General features: G+C 55.5%; 1 protein-coding gene across 10 annotated transcripts in view; it reads left to right on the top strand.

Annotated features, from left to right (window-relative positions):
* The window catches only part of IFT140 (intraflagellar transport 140), a 79,991-nt gene that overhangs the window by 5,630 nt on the left and 51,463 nt on the right, over positions 1–22,898 (top strand). For 8 of the 10 annotated variants that reach the window (XR_008294732.1, XM_053213691.1, XM_053213687.1 and 5 more), the window contains 10 exons: positions 821–1,042; positions 5,119–5,240; positions 5,356–5,498; positions 7,038–7,213; positions 8,188–8,279; positions 8,766–8,872; positions 9,451–9,596; positions 12,555–12,758; positions 12,893–12,965; positions 14,519–14,610. Coding sequence is in view for 9 of the 10 variants with exons in the window: in XM_053213691.1 (XP_053069666.1) it covers positions 821–1,042; positions 5,119–5,240; positions 5,356–5,498; positions 7,038–7,213; positions 8,188–8,279; positions 8,766–8,872; positions 9,451–9,596; positions 12,555–12,758; positions 12,893–12,965; positions 14,519–14,610 (1,377 nt within the window). In the remaining variant the exon portion in view is untranslated. Of the gene's footprint in view, positions 1–820; positions 1,043–5,118; positions 5,241–5,355; positions 5,512–7,037; positions 7,214–8,187; positions 8,280–8,765; positions 8,873–9,450; positions 9,597–12,554; positions 12,759–12,892; positions 12,966–14,518; positions 14,611–22,898 lie in introns of those variants that run through there. The other 2 variants (XM_053213694.1, XM_053213695.1) reach the window with 2 other exon arrangements.

The raw sequence follows: 22,898 nt of genomic DNA, 5'->3' as shown, positions 1-22,898 counted from the left end.
GAGAGCTTTGTAGAAGCCCCCCCACCCCCTGCTCCCCACCGCTCTCCGTGCACAACACCCCTCGCGTGTCACAAAGACAATCACGTTTCCCTTCCCGCTGCAACCCTCTGCAGTCCCACAGCACCTTCACTGGAGCGGCGAAGGTCATCAGTGATGTCTGCGTGCTTCTGGGTCCTATCTGAGGTCCCCCGCTCCTGGAAAACAGCCTGGAGGTGAGAGGGGCCGCAAATAGCTTTGGCATTGCAGACCCTGGAAAGGCTCCTGGGGTTACCCAAGAGCCTGCACTCAGGGGTGCCTGGGTGGCTCAGTCGGTTGAGCGTCCAACTTCAGCTCAGGTCATGATCTCGCCGTCCGTGAGTTCAAGCCCCGTGTCAGGGTTGGTGACACTCCCCCGCTTGCACTCTGTCTCTGTGTCTCTCAAAGTAATAAATAAACATTAAAAAACTTAAAAAAAAAAAAAAAAGAGCCCGCACTTATAGGACCTTGGGGTCAACGCACTTGACCTCCGGGCCTAGTGCTTATTTTTGTAAATAAAGTTTTATTGGAACCCATTGAAATGCTAGCTAGCAACCAAGCCGTTGTGAGTATGAGGTATGAGATCATACGCCTTGATAACCTGGTCAGCGTGGCCAGTTGAGTCTTAATTCTATGCCTTCATAGCCAAGGGTAAGATTGGTGTTTCTATGAAAATTAAGTAGAACATTTCCTTAATAAACAGCTCTTTATATCCTCTAGCTGATACCGATTTCATTGATCAGCCAGAAGTTCCAGAGTAGCTGTCTCCCTTCACCACGTGGGATTTACCTCTTGTCCGTTGTAGGGTGAGCATGCGCCCGATACGCATATCGAGAGGTCGTTCCGGGTCACTTCCTTGTGCTGGCATCCGACGCGAATGATCCTGGCTGTTGGCTGGGAGACCGGAGAAGCGACAGTGTTTAATAAGCAGGACAAGGAGCAGCATGCGGTCCCCCCGACCCACACCAGCGACATCACCGTCCTCAAGTGGAGCCCCAACGGGAACTGCCTCGTGTCGGGGGACAGGGTAAGCAGACGTGGTTGTCACTGATTTCGGATCGCTGCATCCCCGTCGGTGCTGTTAGAGTGCAAGTGGGGAAGCGTGTTGAAGGTCAGAATTTGAGACCTAGTGGTTGCGGAATTCACTTGACCTTGTTGGATGTCATGGCAGAATCTGTTTTATACTGAAAGTAAGGTTTGAAAATTTCGTCCTACCGTCATACTCTGGCAGAGGTGTGTCTGTAATTTTTTAAGTGAACTTTTCTAGGAAACTATGTTCATCAAGGTGAGGTGACTGTTACAGGTACTGTCACTTTTATGCTCCCCCCACCCCCCACCCCCGAATCAGCAGGTTCCCTGAGCACACTCCTTCGTTGCCTGGGAGGCCCTGGTCCTAATTGTCTAGCTCAGGGCTTCCTCATGGAGCTCACTTTGCCCCCGGGGGACAGTTGGCAGAATGTTTCTGCTGTCAGAGTGGCTGGAGGGGGCCGTCTCCTGGCATCTAGTGGGTGAAGACCCGAGGGACTTCCCACAACACAGAGTTATCAGCCGAAAGTGCTAAGTAAGGGTTCCCAGGCTGAGAGTCAGCATTTATACCTAATTCGATTCACAGACAGGTGGCAGAAACTTTACACTGCGGTCATTCATTTCCCTTGGGCAAGGTAATACGTTTACGTGTGTCAAAGTCCACAGACTATGAAAAGGTCTCTACCGTGACAGGACTCTCCAACCCCATGCACTCCGCTCCCCTCCACCCCGCCCTCCAGCGCCCACAGCTTCCCGAAGCTTCTCCCGTTTCTTCCGATTCACAGCAGCACATACCGATGCATTCTGTCCCGTTGCCACTTCTGAAAAGTTTCAAGCTATTAAAGGAGTTGAAAGACTAGCCCGAGGAGCACCGTGTACCCTTCACGTAAATTCTCTGGTTGTTACATTTTGACACGTCTGCTTTCTCTATCTTTTCCCCTGAATACTTGAGAATTTGTCGCAGAGATCACACTTCACCCCAGGTCCTCTGGCGTTGATGTCTTGAGGACAAGGACTTGTACACAGCTGCCATGTGTGTGGCACTCGCGCTGAGGAAGGCGAGCGCTGAGGCGGCGCCCTCTCGGGCTGTCCCATCCTGTCCCGTCCACGGTGGGTGTTGTCCTAACCCAGAATGTGGCCAAGGACCACGCGCTGCGTTTGGCTGTCCCTTCTCTTTGGTTTCCCTGAATCACGAACGCTTCCCTGGTCTCATCTTTCCTTTCTTCTCTTGTTTTTGGTCTTTGGTGATATCACCAAACGGAGGAGTCCAGACAGGTTATTTTGTAGACTGTCCCTCAGTATAGACTTGTTGTGCTTGGCGGGGGGTGGCAGTTAGGTGACAGGTAGCAACGTGGGGAGCCTTGCAGGTTCCCGGAGCCAGTGCCAGCAGGGGTGGGGAACAGGGTTCCCCAACACCGAACACTAAGTAGTCCTTGTGCACGGGGTGCCCAGAATTCAACTCCATTCTGACACCGTGCACCTAGAGACAGCGCCAGGTCCCACGGGTCACGGCCTCCGTCCCGCACCCCCACCCTCACCTGTGCTCCCACCACAGGCCACAGAGTGGAGGGTCCTCCTCGGGCTCTTGCAGCCGGTTAGAGCGGCTCCCAGAGGCCAGGGAACCACGTACTTGCGCTTAGTGGTGTGTGGAGGATGCGATAAAGGACACGAGGCAGCAGCCAGATGAAGAGACGCACAGGGCACGTCCGGGGAGGGCGCAGAGCTCCCGAGTCCTCGAGTCCTCACCGGGTGCCACTCCCCCCACCCCTCCCTGCCTGGAGGCCTGCGATCGCAGTCCTGGGCGGTTATGGAGGCCTCTCTGGAGCCCTCTGACCCGTGGCGGGTCCTCCCGGCAGCCACCCCGTCCCTGGGCAGAGACCCAAAGTCACCTTCGTTAACGTGAGCGGAGACACCTCTGTGGCCCTTCTCATGGGAGATTCCGTGAACCGGTGGTGAGGGAATGTTTGGTCCTCTGAATGAGTGAGGACATATTTGTTATCAGTCAGGGTGTTGTGGGTCCTAATGTGTCACGGGTCACGTGAAGTGATGGTATGTCCCGACACGTGTCAACACACTGACTGCACTTTCGTCTCGTACGACATTAGACTCTTGCTCGTGCGTGGGGCTGATTTCTTGTCTTCCGAGGTGACCTGTGTCTAGAGTGTATAAAACTGTGATGAATGTTGTCACCACAAGGGAGACTGGGCAGCTCAGGTGTTGCCTCCAGTCTGGCACCTGGTTACCCAGAAACCCGACGGGGCTTTGCTGAGAGACTTTGTGTGTAAGTTGCCTTTTAAGGCCGACACTACAGCTGATCCTGGAACCACCTGGGAGTTAGGGGCATCAAGCCTCTCCCAGTCAGAGATCTGAGTATAACTTTGACTCCCCAGAAGCTTACCTGCTAACAGCCTCTGTTGACCCAAAGGCCTGGCCAGTAACATAACAGTTGAATAACAACGTTTTACGCACCGGGTGTATCATATACCGCGTGCTTACCATAAAGTAGGCTGGAATAAAGAAAAGTGCAAAAAACTCACACGGCAGAGAAGATACGTTTACGGCACCATACCCTGCAAGTCCACCTAAAAAGGACCCACGTTGAGACCCGAGTTGTTCGAGGGCCATCTGTATCTGGAAAGCACTTTCCCGTTTACGATGATATAGTGCTCTCGGGCCTGTGGGACGATCGGGGGCACGCTGAGAGAACAAAGGATGGGAAGAAGAGTGTGTGGCAGCCTCCTCGAGCGGGAGATGTGCCCTGACAGCTGGGTGGGCCTCCTTGCTGACGGATTCTATGGAAGTGGTGCTGTTTGGCAAAGCTCAGCATGCCTCCACAGCCACGGAGGCCTCCTGGCCCGGGCCCGACGGCACCGTCTCCCCACCCGACCTCTCGCGCTCGTGAGCGCCCTAAGCTTAAGAGCTCGATGACTTAAAAATTGCACACGTAGTACGCCTGTCCCCAGGTGGTGGTTTCCTGGGAAAACGGCTGATCCCAGGACTGGGGCCGGGCCCTGAGCCCAGAGGATCTGGAGAGCCAGCAAGTAAGGGAAGTGCTCGCAGATCCCGCGGTCCGGGCTGGGTCGGAGGGACGCAGGAGCTAACGAAAGACCACCCGGTGGCCGAAGCTGGAGCTCGAAAGTGAACCAAGTGGTGCTGGATTGTAACCCAAAGCGGAAAGTCACCGTCTGTGACATAAACAGGGGTATGACCCCGTGATGTAGTAATTAGTGAGTGGTGGAGAAGAGACAAATCTCTCGTCCTAAAGAACCCAAGCGATTATGTAGATGGTCCACACTCAAGCGGGTGACTTCGTTCCAAATAGTACGGGACGGAGAGGGGGGAGAAGCAAAGACTTCACTGTGGACAGGGTCACCCAAGGGACCTCACCGGGCGGAGAGTGTCAGCAGTGGCACAGATGAGGCTCGTCAGTGGCACTGATCACCCGTGTACGTGACGTGACGAGAAGGGTGCGCGGTCTCCGTGGCCTTCTCCCCGAACCTACAACCCAGCCCAGTCGCGAGAAGAGCGTCAGACGGGTCCCGACGGAGGGACGCCCCACAGCATCCCTGACCGGTCCTGCAAGCTGGGGGGGTCAGAGACACTGTCCCGGCCCAGAGGAGCCCAAGGGGACGTGACGCCCAAATGTCCTGTGGCTCCTGGTGGGGGGGGGACCCAGGGAGAAAGTAAGTGCGAATAAAGCACGACTCTAGTCAATACAGTACGTCAGTGTCGGCTTGTTAAATCTGGGAAACGCACTATGCTAAGTAAGGTCTGCTCACGGGAGAAGTGAGGGGTGGAGAACAGGACTTCTCTGAATGATCTCTACCGCTTTTGGTAAATCTGAGTCTATTCAAAAATTGAGTTTTGAAAGCTGGCTGTGTGGCAGGTGTTATCTGGGGGAGTGAGGGTGGCAGAGGGCACACGGAAGGCTCCTGTTCCTCCCACGTTCACGGCGCACACATTAACAGTTTTGTGACTTGTCGTAAAAGGAATCGGCCTTTATTCTCTCGCACCGCGTAACACTCCCACCGGTCACCGTAAGATTGTGTCTCCTTCACACGGTGTTGGGTTTTCCAGCTTGGTGTCCTGCTCTTGTGGAGGTTGGACCAAAGGGGTCGGGTACAAGGGCCTCCTCTGCTGAAGCACGACTACGGAAAACACCTAACCCACTGCATCTTCCGGCTCCCCCCTCCTGGCGAGTGAGTAAGAGCGCGGGGCTGGTGCGGGGCGGGCTGCGGGCACATCTGCAGTGACCACGCCTTCCTGTAAGGAACCTCTGGGAATCTGACTTCCTGTCGTGTCCGCCTTCCAAAGGGACCTCATTCAGCTGGCGAAGGCGGCTGTGAGTGGCGATGAGCGAGCCCTGGACATGTTTAACTGGAGGAAAAGCAGCTTTGGGAGTCTCCTGAAAATGGGCTCTCAAGAGGGACTGTCGTTCTTTGTCAGCCTGATGGATGGTGAGAATCTTAGGTGGGGATTCTAGGACATTGAAGCGTTTAGGGGCGTCTGGTAGGGACTGTGAACAAAGAGGTGATGTGTCTGCATAAAAAAGCAGTAGCCTGTGTGTGTGCCAGCCTCAGAGTGACGCGTCAGCGACTCTCGGCCATCACTGACCCAGCGTTCAGAGAAGGGCCTCACCTGGTCCTGATGGAGGCGGATGGGCTCGGCTTGTGTTTGGAGGGCCCTCAGGACGAGGCCCCGTTGGTACCTCCCCCCGCCCCAGCCGCTCCCGTGTGCAGGGCAGGGGGACGGTGCTGCCCTCTTGTTGTGTGGCCCGGAAGCGCCCTGACCTGAGCTCTGGGGAGGGAGTGTGACAGGGCAGGATGGGCGGGGGCACCGTCTGTCTGGGTCCTGACTCCTCAGTGTGAGCAGGGACACAGGCACCCGCGGCAGCAGATAAGTGCGGTATGGGGTGCGGGCAAAGAAGAAGGGTTACAGTCATGGGAGACACGAGTGTGCATGCCGCAGGAGTGAGAGCAGGGAAGGGGGGCTCACGATGGCTTCCACAGGGCGGGCCGCCGCGCAGCTCAGCCTTGACGGGAAGAAGAGAGCAGAGGGCAGCTGCCAGGGCTGGGCTTTGCCCTTGTTAAGGTAGAGATACCGCTTGTTTCTGGAGGTAAAAAGAAACGGCTGATGGAGGGGACTTGGAGGAGGTCCAGAGGGCCAGGCGTGGGTACAGAGGCGTGGGCGGTGCCGGGAGGAAGAGGCCAGCGCCAAGGCCCCCTTAGCAGGGAGTCGAGGAGATGATGTGGGAAGAAGGCCCAGTGGGCAGGGGTGCGCGGTGGGGACAAGCCTGGCTCTGGAAGGGTCAGGCCTGCCCCTCCCACAGGAGCTGTGGGCCTCGGGAGGGTCACCCTGTGCAGTCAGACCCCTGCCTGCGAGCTCGCGGGACACGTCAGCTGAGTGAACACGTGTGGGTGTCACCAAGCCTGCCACAGATGCTCGCTGAGGCGGTGCCGGCACGGTGACGTCGTGCTGACCACGGGCCTCGGCACAACCTTGAAGTTGTAAGGTTGAACGGGAAGTCACGTTATCCTTGGAAGCCGATGAGAGCAGACGGGGAGGGTGAGGAGGCTCCTGAGGGCAGCAGACAGGGCTGCTTGGCGGGCACTCATCGGAGGCTCCCCACCGACTCAGAAGGCTGAGGAGGGGCCGGCAGGCCAGGCAGAGCAGGGGAGGGAGGGCCTCTGGGTTGGGAGAACGCGTGCGGCTGCAGGAGGGCCGTGGCTCCAGGTCTCGGCGTCTGGGTGAGGGATGTGCACCTAATATCAGCACATCAGGGGGAACAGAGAGTTTCGAGGCCGCCCGGCAGGTGGGCAGGGCTGAGAAGTGAAGCTTATTTCAGAGATGGCCGGGGAGTCTATGTGCAGACGGTTTTTCAATGTTTGGTTTGTAAAGTTTTATAATGGACGTGTTTATGCTTTGCAATCGCACCTAAGTAGCTACAGGGACCGCCGGCGAGTGCCCCCCACCTGGACTGACCCCTTTGCCCTTAGGGACGGTGCACTATGTGGACGAGAAAGGCAAGACCACCGAGGCAGCGTCCACGGACAGCTCGGTGCAGGCGCTCTTCTACCTGGAGAGGAGGGAGGCCCTGGTGGTGGTCACGCGGAGCCTGCTGCTGTCCCTGTTCGTGGTGAGGCCCGAGGGCGAAGCGGAGGAAGTGATGAAGGTAGGCGGGCAGCAGGGCGGCCGGGCCAGGCTTCACCTGACCTGAGCACCGCCGTCCAGGACCGTCACGAAGGTGACTCCGTTCCCAGGAGCTTTGCGGGAATCCGCCGACGGGCGGGGGCGGGAGAGGGCGGCCAGCTCGCAGCCTGGACACCCGGCTCTGACTAGGGACAACTGCTCACCCCGCAGCAGCAGCTCAGTTGACCTTCACGGTGGGAACGGGATGGGGGACAACGTCCTGCTTCCCACCCTTGTGCAGATGGGGCCCTCACTTCCCTCCATCATAGCCGCCACTGCCCCCCCTCCCCTGCACGCGCCCTGTTTTGCCCCAAGGCGTGTCAGTCGCCCTCCTGGGCAGCACACGTCCAGCTGTGGGGCTGCCGAGATCCAGCGAGTTCTGGAGCAGGTGTCTCAGCCCCATGTTGGCCACTGCTCTCGGCCTGCCGCTCAGTGAGGGCTGGTCCACCCTGCCTCTGGCCAGTCCCCTGGTTTGTACCAGCTGAGTCCATGTTCCTGAGAGAATTCTGAACTTCTCCTGAAGATGATCCTGTAGGTTACCGAGCTGATTGATTTCTTATGAATAGGTGTTTACACAATTACTTAGGTGCCCCTGGCACAGCAGTGGAAAATAGGGTCCTGAGTCATGTGGACCCGGGTCCAGATCTCCGTGAGCCTCTCACTGGCCGGGGGGCCCGGGCAGAACAGGGTCACGACACCTGCCCGAGAGCGTGTGGTCATGTCTGAACGGGGCTCGCCTTGGTAGTTGCTCTAGAAACGTGCTCACCGTGCGCCATGCGCGGAAGGCACAGTCGTTAGCCATTTAACATACCACAGAGAGTCGTGTGGCTGAGTGGGCGTCGCCTTTCCATGTGTCTCCACCCACCCGGCTGGCACATCCCCACCAGGCCACCACACACTGGATGCTCTGGGCTCCAAAGAGCAACGTGCTTCCTTCAGGTTGTTTCTCGTCATCAGGTCAAGTTGAGTGGGAAGACAGGTCACCGGGCAGACATCGCATTGATTGAGGACAGTGTGCTCGTGACCGCCGTAGGGGAGCCCATCCTCAGGTAAGAGCCCGGATGCTCGGCAGGCACCGCCATCGAGGGTCAGTCCCTTTGGAGTCACATCCATACAACCAGCTCTGAGGTCAGAGAGTAGAGCACAGCACCGACCCAGGCGTCCCCTCTCGGCCCTCACCGGGCAGGCCCGTCCCGATTCCGACGCGTGGTTTTCTCGAGCCTGGCGTATGTGGAATCACGTCTTGGCTTATCTACCTGCCTCTGCTCCATGTGATACTTGGATTTCTCCCATGTTAATGCCTGTGGTTGGGGTCCCTTCGTTCTCGTTGTGACCTGGTGTGTCACGAACCCTGCTCCCTTTGAATATGAACAAGGTATCAAATAGATCTAAGCATAATGACGGCGGGCCTTTCGTGTCGGAGTCCCTCGGGCTCCGTCTGCTTCCCGATCGCTGTGCACATGGAGCAAGACCCTGGGAGGCGGGGAAGGGCGCGACATGGTCCCCTGAATGGCGCCATCTGCCTTTCATTGTAGATTCTGGGATTTGGAAGGAGGAGAGAATTACGTGCTGAGTCCAGAAGAGAAGTTTGGTTTCGAGAAAGGAGAGAATATAAACTGTGTTTCTTACTGTAAAGTCAAAGGTGAGCCTTGTCGGGTGCCGGACAGAGAGAGGCGGCCTCAGTCCTCGCTCTGTGGGCTGCAAAACGGCTGGTGGCGACTCAGAGAGCGGTAGATGGGTTGTAACTGTCAGTCGCCTGAGCAAAGTCACTGGGGAGCGGGAAAATGACAGCACGTGAAGGTCGGCGGGTTTGCTCGACAGTGTGGCCACCGTGGGTACAGGCAGGTGACCTGTGTTCCCTCCTGAAACCGCGAGGAAAAGCGTGGGAAAGTAACAATACGCATGCATGTGCCTGTACGCACGTGTGCACGCGTGTACACACACGGAGGACAGGAAAACGGGCGACGAGCCAGGCCATCGTTTATTTTGTGCCTGCCGGGCACTGGGTGCCAGGCTAGCCCCGGAAGCAGCACCGAACGGGCACCCAGGCCCCTGCTCTCGTGGAAAATCCAGAGGAGCAGCACCGGCACCCCCGGTGCACGCGGGTGGGGGCGGGGCCGGTGCCGGAGCTCACTGGGCAGAGGGCTGGTTCGGATGTTTGAGAGCCTTTGCCCCTGCCTTTAACCCTTTCACCTCAGAGAGCTTCGTTTTTACCCGCAGGTCTCCTGGCAGCGGGCACCGATAAGGGGCGAGTTGCCATGTGGAGAAAACTGCCGGGCCTGCAGAGCGGCCGAGCGGCCGAGGGCAAGGACAGGTGGGCCGTTCAGACCCCCACTGAGCTCGAAGGCAACATCACACACATCAAGGTACGTGGCACCGGGGCGCTGGGCACTCTCTCCGCCCTGCGACGGCGGAGGACGTGGTTGGCTTTGAACCTGCCAGTTCCTCAGCCTAGGGCCCTATAAAAACAACAGAATGACTCTGAAGGCCTTTGGGGTTTCGGAACTGTGGATACGGGACTGTGGGTGTGTAGTGCTCGGTACCCGTGTTCTCCGTCCACCCACCCTCTCTCCGTCACCTCTCTCTACGCTGACAGCAGCTTTGTCGAGATGGGTGACACCCTGGTTTTCCTTTCAGTGTATTCGGAGTGTGCACTCCTCCCCCTCCAACCCCCCATCCCCTGTCCTCTGTGCGCACACGCGCGCGCTTTCTGTCTCTGGGTTTGCCCGCACTTGGCGTCTGGTAGAGACGGAACCGTACAATCCGCCGCTTTCCGTGTCCGGCCTCTGTCACCGAGCGTCACGTGTTCCCTGTCTGTGCCCGTTACGGTGCATGTGGGCGGTTCATCCCTTCCCACAGCTGAGGGGCGCCCAGTGCGGGCGTGGACCACGTTTCGTTCCCGTTCTCCTTCCGTCCGTTCCATCGATGGACACATGGGCTGTTTCCATGTCTGGACTTGTTGTGACTCACGTGGCCATGAACGTTTGTGTACAAGCTTCTGTGTGGACATATGATTTCATTTCTCTTGGGCGTATGCCTTTTCTGCTCTCTTATTATGAATTGTCTCCCTGTCGATGGCCCGTATTTGGGGAGATGCAGTGTCACACCTTCCTTTGCTTCTCTAGGTGCCCTTACCTGTATTGTTTGAATATGTTTATAGTGGCTGCTGTGAAGCCCTGTTAAACGTGACGTCTGGGCCTTCTGGCAGTTTCTGTTTGCTTTTACTTTCCAGGGTGTCTGTCATACTCTCCTGTTTTATGTGGCTCTCAATTTTTGGTTGCAAACCGTTCCTCCAGCCGCCCCCCCCCCGCCTCTAGGGTTTCTTGCTGCCGCTTGTTTATTTGTTTGGTGGCTGGACCACCACAGTGACGTCTCTGTCCCCTGGCGCAGCAGGGACCGTGAGGCTCTCTGACCGTCCTCTCCCTGATCTGCCGAACTTCGTGCCTCAGCCGCACTCAGCTGCTGGCCAGTGGCTCTGGGCATCGATTGCCCCACGGTCCAGTCCCATCCGATTTGGGCAGGTGTGGTCTTTGAGCTCAGGGTCGGTGCTTCATTGTGACCCAGTAAGGCCGCTCTAGGCGTGTCTGTCCCCCATTCCCTCTGGGCATCGGTCTGGCTTGTGGGGAGCTTGTAGCTCTCGTGAAGCTCCCAGCCTCCTCCCGATGCTCACACCCAAACCCCCGCTCTCTCCGAGAGCACCCTGAGGCTCGGACTTGCCCACGTTCTGTTTCCAGCGAGGTCACCTCCTCCGGGGAGCGCTTTGGAGCTCTGTTCCTGTGGGCTGTCTCTCCTCCTGGGGGAAGAAAGTCTGAGTCACCCCTCCAGAGCTCAGAAAGGGGACGGTGGCCACTTCCGTGCAGTGATACCTTGCCTGCCCTGCGAGCAGGGAGCCGGGCTCCGTGGCCTGTGGTCTCCTCAGGCCGCTTCTCCCAGAGTGGAGCCCACGCACCATGAGCGAGCCGGGGCGCGGGCGTGGGGGCCCGGCATTCTCGGGCACCCCGTGAGCCGCAGGGACCCCACCCTCACAACGTGGAGCCAGGGGAGTGAGAAACGCCACCTGGGAGATGCTGTGGCCGCGATGAGACAGGGAGCCAACCTCCCGGCCACACCTGCCCGGGGGGGGGGGGGGGGGGAGGGAGGGCGCCACAGACGCTGCTGTTCCTGCCGGGTCCAGCGGACTTTCCTGAGGCCTTCTTCATTTGCCTCTTGCCCAACTTCCAGAGCGTTAGGTGGCCGTTGCCTCACACTTTGCTCCAGTTGTGCCCGCCCCCGCCTCAGGGCTCCTGACCTGCTGCCTCAGACCTGGTCCTCAGACCTGCGGTGTGCGGTCCTCTGAGACCAGATCTACCTAAGCGCAGCCGGGTCAGGACAGGAGGACACACGTGCTAAGTGGTCAGGGGCACCATATGGCACTTTGGGGGCTACCCTTAGACCCTTGTGGCACAGCCGGAGGTAAAAGTCGCTTCTCGGTGAAGTAGGGAGTTAAATATCTTACCGAGGCCAAAATGAATGGCTGCAAAGAGCATAGATTATTATCAGGTCGGCAGAGAACGTACGACTTTCTCAGATTTGAAGAGATAGGAAGAGCCCTGCTAATTTTCCTGAAGAACTTAAAGAGAAACCAAGTAAGCACTGAGACATTCCTTAAAGAGAAGCCTCGATCTTATAGAAGTGTCATTTCTTCCCAAGTAAACTTACCCATTACATGTACGTCTGTGCAAATCATGACCTTTTTTTTTTTCCCTTCCGGAGGTATTCAACAAAATTAACTCCTCTGGGAGAGCACATGGCACATGGCTGAGGAAAACACGTACAGAATCAGAACATTTCCGTATCCCCGACCAGAACATATCTCAAAACTACAGCAATTAAAACAGTGCACGCTGGTCGCGAATGGGTAAAAGTAGCCGTGGGACGGGATAGCGCAGCCAAAGCCAGACTGAGGTAGATTTGGAGGGTGATGTGAAGTTATCAAAGCAGGAGTTCGTGTCACCGGAGGAGAGCCACACGACTTAATACACTGTGTCAGCCTGCTGTCCGTTTACAAAGAATAAACATCCCTAAATTGACAATTAACGGGCCAGAACAGACCGGAGACGGGACAGCCACGCCAGTGTCTCCCTGTCGCGTCACACCTGGAGCGTCCGCGTTTTACGGTTTTCCGTACAGCGCGTACTTTACGCTTAAAAATCTGTAAATCGGTTTCCATAACGAGGGGAGGTAGTGCCGGGAAAACTGTCGACGCTCCACGCGTGTGCCGCTCTCCTGACCGCGCCTCCCTCCTCTTTGCCCCACTCTCGTCTCGTCTGTGGCGCGGAACCCAGTGGGGCTCGCGGAAGAGCCTGCTGGCGGTCAACAGCATCAGCTCCGTGGTGATCCTCAGCGAGCAGGCCATGTGCTCACACTTCCACCAGCAAGTGGCCGTGGTGCAGACCTCCCCAAGCCTGCTCAGCGTGTCCTTCCTGTCCACGGGCGTGACGCACAGCCTGCGCACAGACATGCACGTCCGCGGGGTGTTCGCCACCAAGGTGACCGCGCGGGGGACGCTGGGCTCGGCCGGGCTCTTCGGTGTGGACAAAGGACCTGGCCAGCTGTCTGGGTCACTCGGGGCGGTAAGGGTGCCGGTGGCAGGTTGCTTTATGATCTCCGTGACTCTCTATAGGATGCCGTTGCTGTCTGGAACGGGAAACAGGTGGCGATCTTCGAGCCTTCTGGAGCCACGTTACGGAATGCAGGTGAGAACCTTGTCCCCCCACGGGGGGCTCACAGCACCCTGCTTTTGTCTTCTCGCCATCCAGCAGGGGTGCTGGTGCCCGTGGTGTGGGCCCTGGCCCAGGGCTCCGGCCCTTCACTGATGGGCGGCACCCTACCGAAGCCAGCGGGGGGTGGCCGGGAAGCCCTCCTGGGTGCCAGGACAGTGAACAGCTGCAGTGCTTTCTGGGGAAGGGGGTTGCTACGATAACCCGGCTTCTGAACTGGTTCCCGACCCGCTCAGAGCAGGAGCCCCGTGGCACCTTGACCAAAGCCAGCCTGTGTCTGGAAACGTGAGATGGGCTGTCAGAGACGCTCTGTCAGCCTCTGCCTCCTTCTCACGGGCGCCTTTCCCTCACTCTTCAGCACAGGCCTGCGGGAGTGTCCTGGGGCTGCTGTGACAGTGACCGCAACCTAGGCAGAAATTTTCTCTCTCACAGCCGTAGAGGTCAGGAGTCCCGACTCACTTTCCCCAGGGCCAAATCGAGGTGCTGACAGGCCGCGCTACCCCCTGAGCACTTGGGGAGTCTGTCCCTCGCTTCTTCCAGCGTTTGGCGGCTGCTGGCCATCCTTGGCTTGGGCCCCATCGTTCCAGGGCCTACCCGCACCGTCACCTCGTTCCTGTTGCAAATCGGCTCCCTCTTACGGGGACGCTTGTGGTTGCCTTTAGGGCCCACCTGAGTCATCCAGGACAATCTCCCCATCTCACAACCCTCCAGCTTTGCCCTTATCCTAACATTCACGGCTCCAGAGATAAGGACCTGACAGCTCTGGGGGTCGTGTCCAGCATACCCGAACGACCCTCGGGATGCGCTTCTTGGCCGGCTCTCCTATATGGTTGTCATGTCCACCCGTGCTGACCCCACGGGTCCGGTCATCGCGTACTCTGGGAGGCTCTCCCTGTGGGCTTGTCTGAGCCGCTCTCACGTCCCTGGGGGTGTTGCTCCCTCACCCCAGAGGAGGCTGTCCCCGCTTCCCAACCCGTCCCTCCTTTTCTCCTCTAACACTTCATTGCCTAAGTTTTCCTAGAAGACTTTTCCTGCCCTGCCTCGTATTCTGGCCTTACTTAACGTCCTCTCTTCCAGGGCAGACCCCCTCGGGGCAGGGATGAACTTCTTGCCTCACGGGAAGACAGCACGGCAGGTGCTGACGTATTTTCTGTCTCGTGTGTATCATCACCTCCCTGACTAGATAAGAACCGGTCTAGACCCAGAGACTAGGGCTGGTGGCCTCCAAAGGTCCACCTAGAGTGGACGGACACCTGCTTGAACAGCCGCACCAGCTACTAGTTAGTTGGAGGAGAGAGGAGACGGCTAGTGAGTGGGGCAGGGCGGGGTCCCTGGTGCCGCAGCCCCGCACCAGCCCCGGGCCTGCACGCGCTGTCCCCGTGCCTCGGGCCTCGCTTTCCCGTAAGAACGCACCCCTCACTGCGCTGTGGTGAGGGCCGGGGCGAGAAGGAAACGTGCGTGAGGAGCTGAAGTCTGAGCATGTGTGCAAAGGTGGGCTGCCGTCGTATCCTGTTCATTTCTCGTCCTAGGAACCTTCCTGTGTGAATCTCCAGTGTTAGCCATGCACGAGGAAAACGTTTACACCGTGGAGCCAAACCGAGTTCAAGTTCGAACCTGGCAGGTAAATCATTGCTCTGGAGCGAGAGGGTTTGATGGTAAAGCAACTAGAACAGTGTAAAAGGCCATCTGTAAGTCTAGCCACAGCCACTTACTGACTGCACGCGGCCAGACCGTAATCCCCCGGCCTGGTGCTTGGTGGTAAACTGGACCCCAAGCTGGCTGCTCCACCGGTGACGGCCGGGATTTGTGATATCGGGGGGCGGGGCAAGGGCCCCGCACAGTGATAAGGACTGGGTCGCTGGACCCCGAGTCCACGGGCTGGAAGCGGGAGGAAACGTTTGCTGCAGTTAATGTCCATCCTGAAGGCTCTGGACAGGCCCTGCCCTGCATGTTGTGTCCGTATCCCAGACACACGCAGGAGCCCGGGGCTGACCTGGTGCGTTAGTTTCCTGAGCCTGCCATCCCAAAGCACCATAAATCGAGCGGCTTAAGGCAATAGAAATTTACTTTCTCACAGTTCAGGAGGCCACGACCCAGGGGTGGGCAGGGCTGGCTCCTTCTGAGGTTCTGAGGGAGCGTCCATCCCACCCATCCCCTGCTTCTGGCGGCCCCGGTGTGCCTTGCTGTGCAGATGCATCGCTCCGTCTCTGCCTTTGTGTTCACTTGGCCCTCTTGTGTCTGTGTCTTGTTCTCTGTGTCTTATAAGGACGCTTGTCCTCGGATTTAGGGTCACCCTAATCCAGAGCAGTCTTCTCTTGAGATCCTTAATTCCATCTGCAAAGACCTTTTTTCCAAAATAAGGTCACGGTCACAAGTTCCAGGTGGACAGATTTAGGGGCCACCGCTCAGCCCGGGACACGCAGCAGCGTTGTGTCAAGGTCGGGAAAACTTTCACGGCCCCGGTCTCAGCTCTTAGTGGGACTGCGTCTTCTGTCTCTGAGTCCTTTGCTGGGATCCGTGTTCGGTTTCTGTGGGCTACAGTTCGCCTGCGCCGTGTCATCCACTGCTCACCCTGCGTGCCGCAGATTTCCAAGTTCTTCCTGGTGGGGCTCAGGGCGGGTGGGAAGTGCCCCTCGGGGAGGCCCTGGAGTAGAGCCTCACGTGGGGATGCCGCCCCCCGCCCCACCTCCACCGTGAGGTCCTCAACCTGTTGGAGGTGGGAAGGGAGGCAGAGAGAGAGCTGCAGGGAAGGAGGCCAGAGCCCGCTGCCGCTGGCATTGGTTGGGGACACCTGTTGAGGCCAAGAGGGGCCGTGTTAACAGCCCATGAATGGCGCAGCTATGTGAGCACAGGTGGCCCGCGGGCCCCGCTGTAGGGTTGGGGGGTGGACAGCCAGCAGAACTGGGCTCATTGGGGAGTAGCAGAGAATTGCATCCGGGACGAGCAAGTTACAGCAAAACCACAGCAAGTCTGCAGAACCGGGAGAGGAGGCTCTTCTGCGGGTGCGGCGAGGCTGTTGTAGACAACACGTCCCCTGGGGTGAGCTGGGGGCTGGGCTGTTGTGGGAGGGGACCTCCCTCCTGCTGGGGTAGCAGTCTACGCTTGAACAACTTATAGGCAAGGGGGCCAAGCCCCCAAGCAGTCAAAATCCACATGTAACTAGACTCCCCAAAACTCTGGTGCCCGGAAGCCTTACCAGTAGCACAGTTGGTTAACGCATATTTTGTAATACGTGTTGTACTACACTTGATCTTAGCCGAAAGGCCAAGAAACAATTATCTGTGTTACATACTGTATTTTGACAATAAAGCAAGCTGGGGAAAAGAGAAGAAAATCACAAGGAAAATATCTTTAGTCTGTACCATATTTACAAAGAAATGTGCAGGTCAGTGTAAGTGGACAGCGCGGCTCAGAGCCCTGTTGTCCAAGGGCCAGCTGCGTATCCACTTGCACGGTTGGTCTCTTCCTGTGGAGTCTGCAACCGACCTGGCAGGTGGGGCTGAGAGCGCCCCCTGCCGGCCTCCTGACTTTTTTTTTCTAACATTTATTTTTGAGAGAGAGAGGAAGATACAGAATCTGAGGCAGGCTTCAGGCTGTGAGCTGTCAGCACAGAGCCCGATGTGGGGCTTGAATTCACAAACCGTGAGATCACAACCTAAGCCGACGTACGATGCTCAACTAACTGAGCCACCCAGGCGTCCCCCGACTCCATTTTCTAAACGAGGTTTCCCTTTATTCTCACATTTCCCCTTTTTGATCAAGATCTTTCTTTGAAAGCATCACTGATCAAGTCACGTTTTCCATATTTAGTGGTCCTGTTCCTCCGTGCCAGGAAGGACCTTGCCTGGTTGTCCTGTCCCACATCACAGGTGAAGTGCATAGCTTGCTGCAAACCACTTAGGGCCACGTTTCAGTAACACGGAAGGTCAGGAGGCGGAGAAAGGCAGCCTGAAGGTACACAAGCCTAAAGTTTGTACGGTTCCAGTGCCGTAAGCCTTGGAGATCATCTCCTTGTTGGGTACGTGGTGTTTCAAAAGTTTGAAGAAGTAACAAAATACAGACCTTAAGATAACATACAAAAGAGGAAGTAACATGATAAGGCCAAATCATATGACAAGCCAGGACCAGGTGTGAAGGGAGCCGACTGAAATCCTTACCAGCACTTACTCTGACGTAGGGGGAAGGGTTCTCCCTGCGGAAGCAAACTGAGGCCGTGTCTTCCTCCTGAAATCTCCCTCAACGACAGCCATGAGGGCAGCACAGCGGGCCTGCAGGGGCACCCTGAAAGAATGAGCTGTGCATCTGGGAGGATACAGTGCAAGCAGAGAAAGAAAGCAATAGATGAACTTCTTGCAAAACGGCAAAACTTCAAAGACGTCTTAAATCAGTACTGTCATCTCAAACGCGCTGTGTGGAACCAGAGGTGTTTTCACGGATACAACACGTACACTTGTAAATTCAGACACCATGAATCTGGGTAATAGTTTCGACGAAGGAAAGACTTCTGCAAATTCTGAACCTTCTCGCTCTTCAGAAAACATTTGTGAAAATGAAAGATTCATGTGTCATTGGATCATGACGAGGCTTCAGCGAAAGGCCATAAACGAAGAGGCTTGCCCTTTCTCGAGGGTGTGGGAAATGCAGACGAAAGCGTCCCTGTCATGAAAGACAGCAGCTGCAGCGGCGAGGAGAAGGAGCATGGGCCTGGGCTGCACGTCTTGGCAAAGCGGTCTCGTCCGCCTCGGTTCCAGGAAATCTGTGCTCTCAGGTCACCGGACGGCACGCAGGGCCACTCGGGGTTCACTGCTTCGTTTAGATGCGTCACATGAATCCAGAGTCTATTTCCTGTAGTTCGGCAGCACAAAGGCTGGTTACCCGTGGCTGATAAGAACCTTTCCAGTGGGGAAGAAAATCTTTCTGGAGGCTTCTTTTCTGACAGCCTCCAGGTGGCAAGGCTGATCTAAGGTCACCGTCTCCCAGGAGCGCACGGTGAAAAGATCGCTCTGTCAAAGCATGGTTATTTTTAATGGAAGCATTTAGGCCTTTACAACATTGAAGTGCATCTCCTGTTACCAGCTGTGGGTCAGAGGTGGCAGGGCCCAAGTGCACTGACACCCTGTGATGACCTCACAGGGTGAGAGCCTAGGAGTCCCCACGGCGGGGGATCTCAGATATAGGACCAACCACAGTGCTTTAGGCCACGATGGTTGGAGGGCCTCTACACATTTTGCCAACTGAGTCTTAGCGGTGCCGTTAGGTGAATGTGACTCACCCACGGTGACGACGCTGCAGAACCACCCAGACAGGACAGACTCACTGCAGCACCCGCCTGGGAAATGGGTCCCCTGGTCACTGCATAGCTGGAGAGCGGTTCCCAGGTAGGGGTAATGTTTTCTGACAGAATTTTAGCCACAGAAACGGCAGGGGCCTGTGTGCAAGGGAAAACTTCGGCCCAGTGAGAAAAGATACGGACCGTGACCAAAACATATTTACGTCCGTGAGACGAGCACGTTTTATGAAACGAGGAGGCTTCTCCAGATTATACGTTTGACAGGCAGGGCGAGCGAGGCGGCCACCTCTCGTGGCACTTCTCTTAATACGTCTCCACGTTTGTTCATGAACCCTATCATTTTGTGAGTAAACCAGTGGTTTAATACGTGTCTGGTGGTAACAAGTGGGACTTTGGAATTTCTGGCGGGGCCGGGGTGTTACTTGGTCGAACTTTTATCAAACCGACAATTACCAATGTTTCCAACATTGTCTTTCTCTTCTGGGGCCAATCGTTGGGCACCTCTGGTCAATTGTTCCAGATCGTCATTTGGAAGAACGTCCCTTTGGAAAATGACTGAGGTCTAGCTACCGGCCTCCCTGACAGCGACACTGCTGGTGGAAATAGCAGCCTAGTGGTTTCCTTTGGCCTCCAGGGAGCCAAGTCTTGAATGCCCTTAACGACAGTCAGAGCTGCTGGCCGAAGTGAGGCTTCTAATACATTTCAGACGTAGGAGCCATCTGAAATTTCATCCCCATTGGAGCTAAGGAAATCTTGTGGCTCCCAGAACGTCTCCGGACCCCGGGCGGCCCCGAAGGCACACCGAGTGTTGGCGTAAATGTGTGCGGTTTTACCCCGGCTGAGGTCTGAGCTCCAGGACGGGTCTGTGGCAGCCTGTTGGGCTGAAGCAGCAGGCGGTAAAGCAGCCGCCTCGATGGCTGCCACGGGAGTTGCTGTAGCAGAGCTGGCACGGTGCCCGCCGCTTCCCTCCGCACACCATGAAAGTGCGCGTTGGTTGGACGAGTTTCCTGTCCAACCTGAGTTGGAGTTCCTGTGATGGGCAAGGTGATCTGTCCGCGTCAAGCAGTCATGAGGGGTTTCATGTGCGTCCAGGTGGAGTCCTCGTTCTGAGATCGGATGCCCAAAGCGTCGAGCCTGAGTTTGAGCAAACTGCAACCTTTCTTTGGAGACTTTGTCTCTGTTTTTTTTTTTTTTTTTAAGTTTATTAATTTTGAGAGAGGAGAGAGAGAGACTGCGTGTGAGCAGGGGAGGGTCAGAGCGGGAGAATCCCGAGCAGGCTCCGTGCTGTCCGCGCAGAGCCCGACGCGGGGCTTGGATTTATGATCGGTGAGATCGTGACCTGAGCTGGAATCAACAGTCGGACATTTAGCCACCTGAGCCACCCAGGCGCCCTGGAGACTTTGTGTCTTTAAGGCCAGAAGTTTTAACAGGTGAACGCTGTTTCCCACGAGGAGAAGCAGAAGCAAAGCAAATCCTCTACATGCTGTAACAGCCCAGAGTCTCCAGAAAACTGCATCATCCAAATCCGCTTTAAAGGTTTGCGAAAAGGAGGAAGGACACTCTGAGAAACACTGGGGCATTGCTGGCTATCCTCGTCAACTAGAATACTAAAAACGCGCACATCAATTGCGGTGAAACTGTTGGTTGCAATGGATGTTGGCGTAGGAGGGTTGGGAACAAGGAGGTGCCCAGGGGCAACTCATTTATTGTTTCCAGCTCAACAGACCTCCACCCTCAGCCACTGGTTTTTCTCACAGGTAAAACGGGGCTCTTACAGGGTCTCGTCCAGGGGATAACAAGGCCCTGAGCCTCGTAAGTCATCATGGGTCTCGTGCCTTGAAGGACATCTATATTTGAGGGTCCCGTTCCGGGGACAGGTTGTGAGGAATCCGTTTGAATCTTGATAGCACATGCAGTATGGATTCCGCCAATGTCGTTTGAGGATTTTGCTTATAAAGGGGATAGTAGCTCCTCCAATAGGGACAAGTAACCAGTGTCCCCAGACCCGGCCCCGGTGCCATCAGAGAAGGAGCTAATAAAAGACGCCAAAGGGTCTTTTACTTTGAGTACTGCTGTCAAATTGAGAGTTAATTCCCCCTTTTGGGAGAAAAAAAAATTCTAACCTGATACTTCCCTGAGAAAGCTTGACCCAACAGATGACTAGTCAGAGGAAGTAAGGAGAAAGGGTGTGTGTCTCTCACAGGACCTAGACAAAAGGAAAGGGGCTCAGGGACAGGAAACTGTTGGGCTCTATTGGGGCCACCCACTATTTGAACTGTTTTGGTATTCCAGTATTCTAAGGCCGGGGCAGCTTCACAGCAGTGAGGTTGAACGGGAGTGTGGCCCCGGTGTCAGTAAGGACAGAGGGTCGTTCCCAGTTTGGAGAGTAGTTTGAGCCAGTTAAGAGGGAACATTGGGAAGAGCCCCTGTACCTCTTTGGAGCCCCATTACTGGCAATTAGGAGGGACTGGAAAGGCTGGCCGGAAGGCTGAAGGTGCCTGGTGTGCTTCAGCCCGTAAGTAGTAACAGTCTTTTCCAGTGTCCCGGCCCTTTGCAGTAATACCAGAAAACAGGCATATTTGGTTCTGTCTAGAGGCCTTCGTTTGCCACAGTTGAAAATTAAGAATTTTAGCAGTTTTTCCTTGAGGCGATTCATCCAGGATGCACCCTGGCTGGTTTGCCAGATAACTCCATGTGGAGTGGATGTCATTTCCCATTCCATCCTGGTTTTAACTAAGACCCGGGTTCAGTCTGTGACATAAACAGAGTTAAATGCGACCCAGGTGGGCTCGACATCTAAAGACCAGAGGGGCACCTGCGTGGTGGCTCAGTCGGTTAAGCGTCCGACTCTTGATCTCGGCTCTGGCCATGATCTCATGGTTTCGTGAGTTCAAGCCCCGCATCGGGCTCTGTGCTGACAGCATGGAGTCTGCCTGGGATTCCCTCTCTCCTCTCTCTTAAAATAAATAAACACTTAAAAACATTTTTTAAAGAAGACCAGTATTTTCTTTGAAAGCGATCTGAAGTCAATTATAATAGTTTTAAAAAAATTTTTTTAATGTTTATTTTTGACAGAGAGACAGAGCATGAGCGGGGGAGGGGCAGAGAGAGAAGGAGACACAGCATGGGAAGCAGGCTCCAGGCTCTGAGCTGTCAGCACAGAGCCCAATGTGGGGATTGAACTCATGAACTGTCAGATCACGAACTGAGTCAAAGTTGGATGCTTAACCGCCTGAGCCGCCCAGGCGCCCCTGAAGTCAATTGTGATAGTTAATGAACAGGTTCATCAGCCCTTTTTATGTTCTCTTTTCGCAAATATGAATTTTATTCCAATCAACAGGCTTGGGAAGAGCTACTGTAATCGCTTGGTGCTTTCCAGTGAGTGTTCTAGCACCTTGCAAAATCACAGAGTTTAGTTTTTCTAAATCCCTTTCGGAATGTTCCCATCGGGCTAGGTTCATCCAGTATTTGGCCTGGGCTCATGCACTAAATGATAAAAATAAGAAACCGGGTTGGTAAGTTCGAATAAATGTTAAATTATTCAACAAACCTATGGCGGGGCAGGTCCCAGTCACTTTAGGAAACTGCAGCTAAGGCTCACGATTCAGCCTTGGGCCACGGAACATAAAAAATTCAAGGTTTATTTGGATCTTCGGAAGCCTTTACTTTAAGGAGGCAGGTGTGAATAGTTCAGGAGTGGAGGGAGACTCAGAGGAAAAGGGAAGTTTGACAAAAGGAGTGGAGTGAGGCAGCAGCACTGTGTGGGAGTGGGGGCAGGTGCAGAGTGAGGAAGAGAAAGTGGCCCCAGAGCTGGGGCCCAAGCACAAGGTGGCTGTCAGCCTGGGGATAAGGACCACCGGGGGAGAGGAAGTAAGAGTCCTCAGAGGCCATTTTGACTTATTTCAGTTGTTTGTCTGCCTCAGTTAATTCAGAAATGGTATTTTTGTAAAGAGGCAAACTGAGAATCCTGAAAACGTCTGCAAGTGTCAAGGCACCGATTAAGATGGGCATCCCGTTCAGGCTTGTGTGTTTCGAGGTTGTTTTTCATTTTTTCGAGTTGGAGCTTTGTGATTTAATTTTGAGCAAAACAATTTGAGGAAGATCAAACGTTCCCCATAATGGCTTTTGAAGTTAGAAATTATTTTTCGTTAAGTCTGTCCATTTGGTTAGAAATCCCATTAGGAGGGGGCATAGTTTTTAAACGTGGGTCCAGTCAGGATCCCAGAAAGGAGGGGCATGGCATGACCTCAAGAGCATTTTGGTGCCTAGGATCCTATATCTTATGAGCTTTTTTTTCTAAAAAAAAAAAAAAAAAAAAAAGACCTAAATAGTTGCAAAAAGAAGTTGGACCAAAGGCCAAACAACTCTCAAAAAGGACAAAGCCTTAAAACATATCAGGTAAGCCCGGAGAGCTCAAAACACAGAGCAAGGCTCAAAATCCAGGAGCAAACCTACCCTCCAACCCCAAGGTGGGTGGCACACTTCGGGGAGCCCAGTGGGCTCTGTGGGCACCGGCACCTGTTTGCTCAACAGCCTGGAGTCACTGGGAGTCTTCTCCTCGTGTTTTCACAGGGTGGTCAACATGCTGAAAAAGGATGAAAGGCATACTGGGAAAGGGA

This window comes from Acinonyx jubatus, chromosome E3 (genome assembly GCF_027475565.1).
Source record: "Acinonyx jubatus isolate Ajub_Pintada_27869175 chromosome E3, VMU_Ajub_asm_v1.0, whole genome shotgun sequence".
NCBI lineage: Eukaryota > Metazoa > Chordata > Mammalia > Carnivora > Felidae > Acinonyx > Acinonyx jubatus.
Note: the sequence above shows the minus strand (reverse complement) of the source record. Positions and strands in the feature narration are given on the sequence as shown.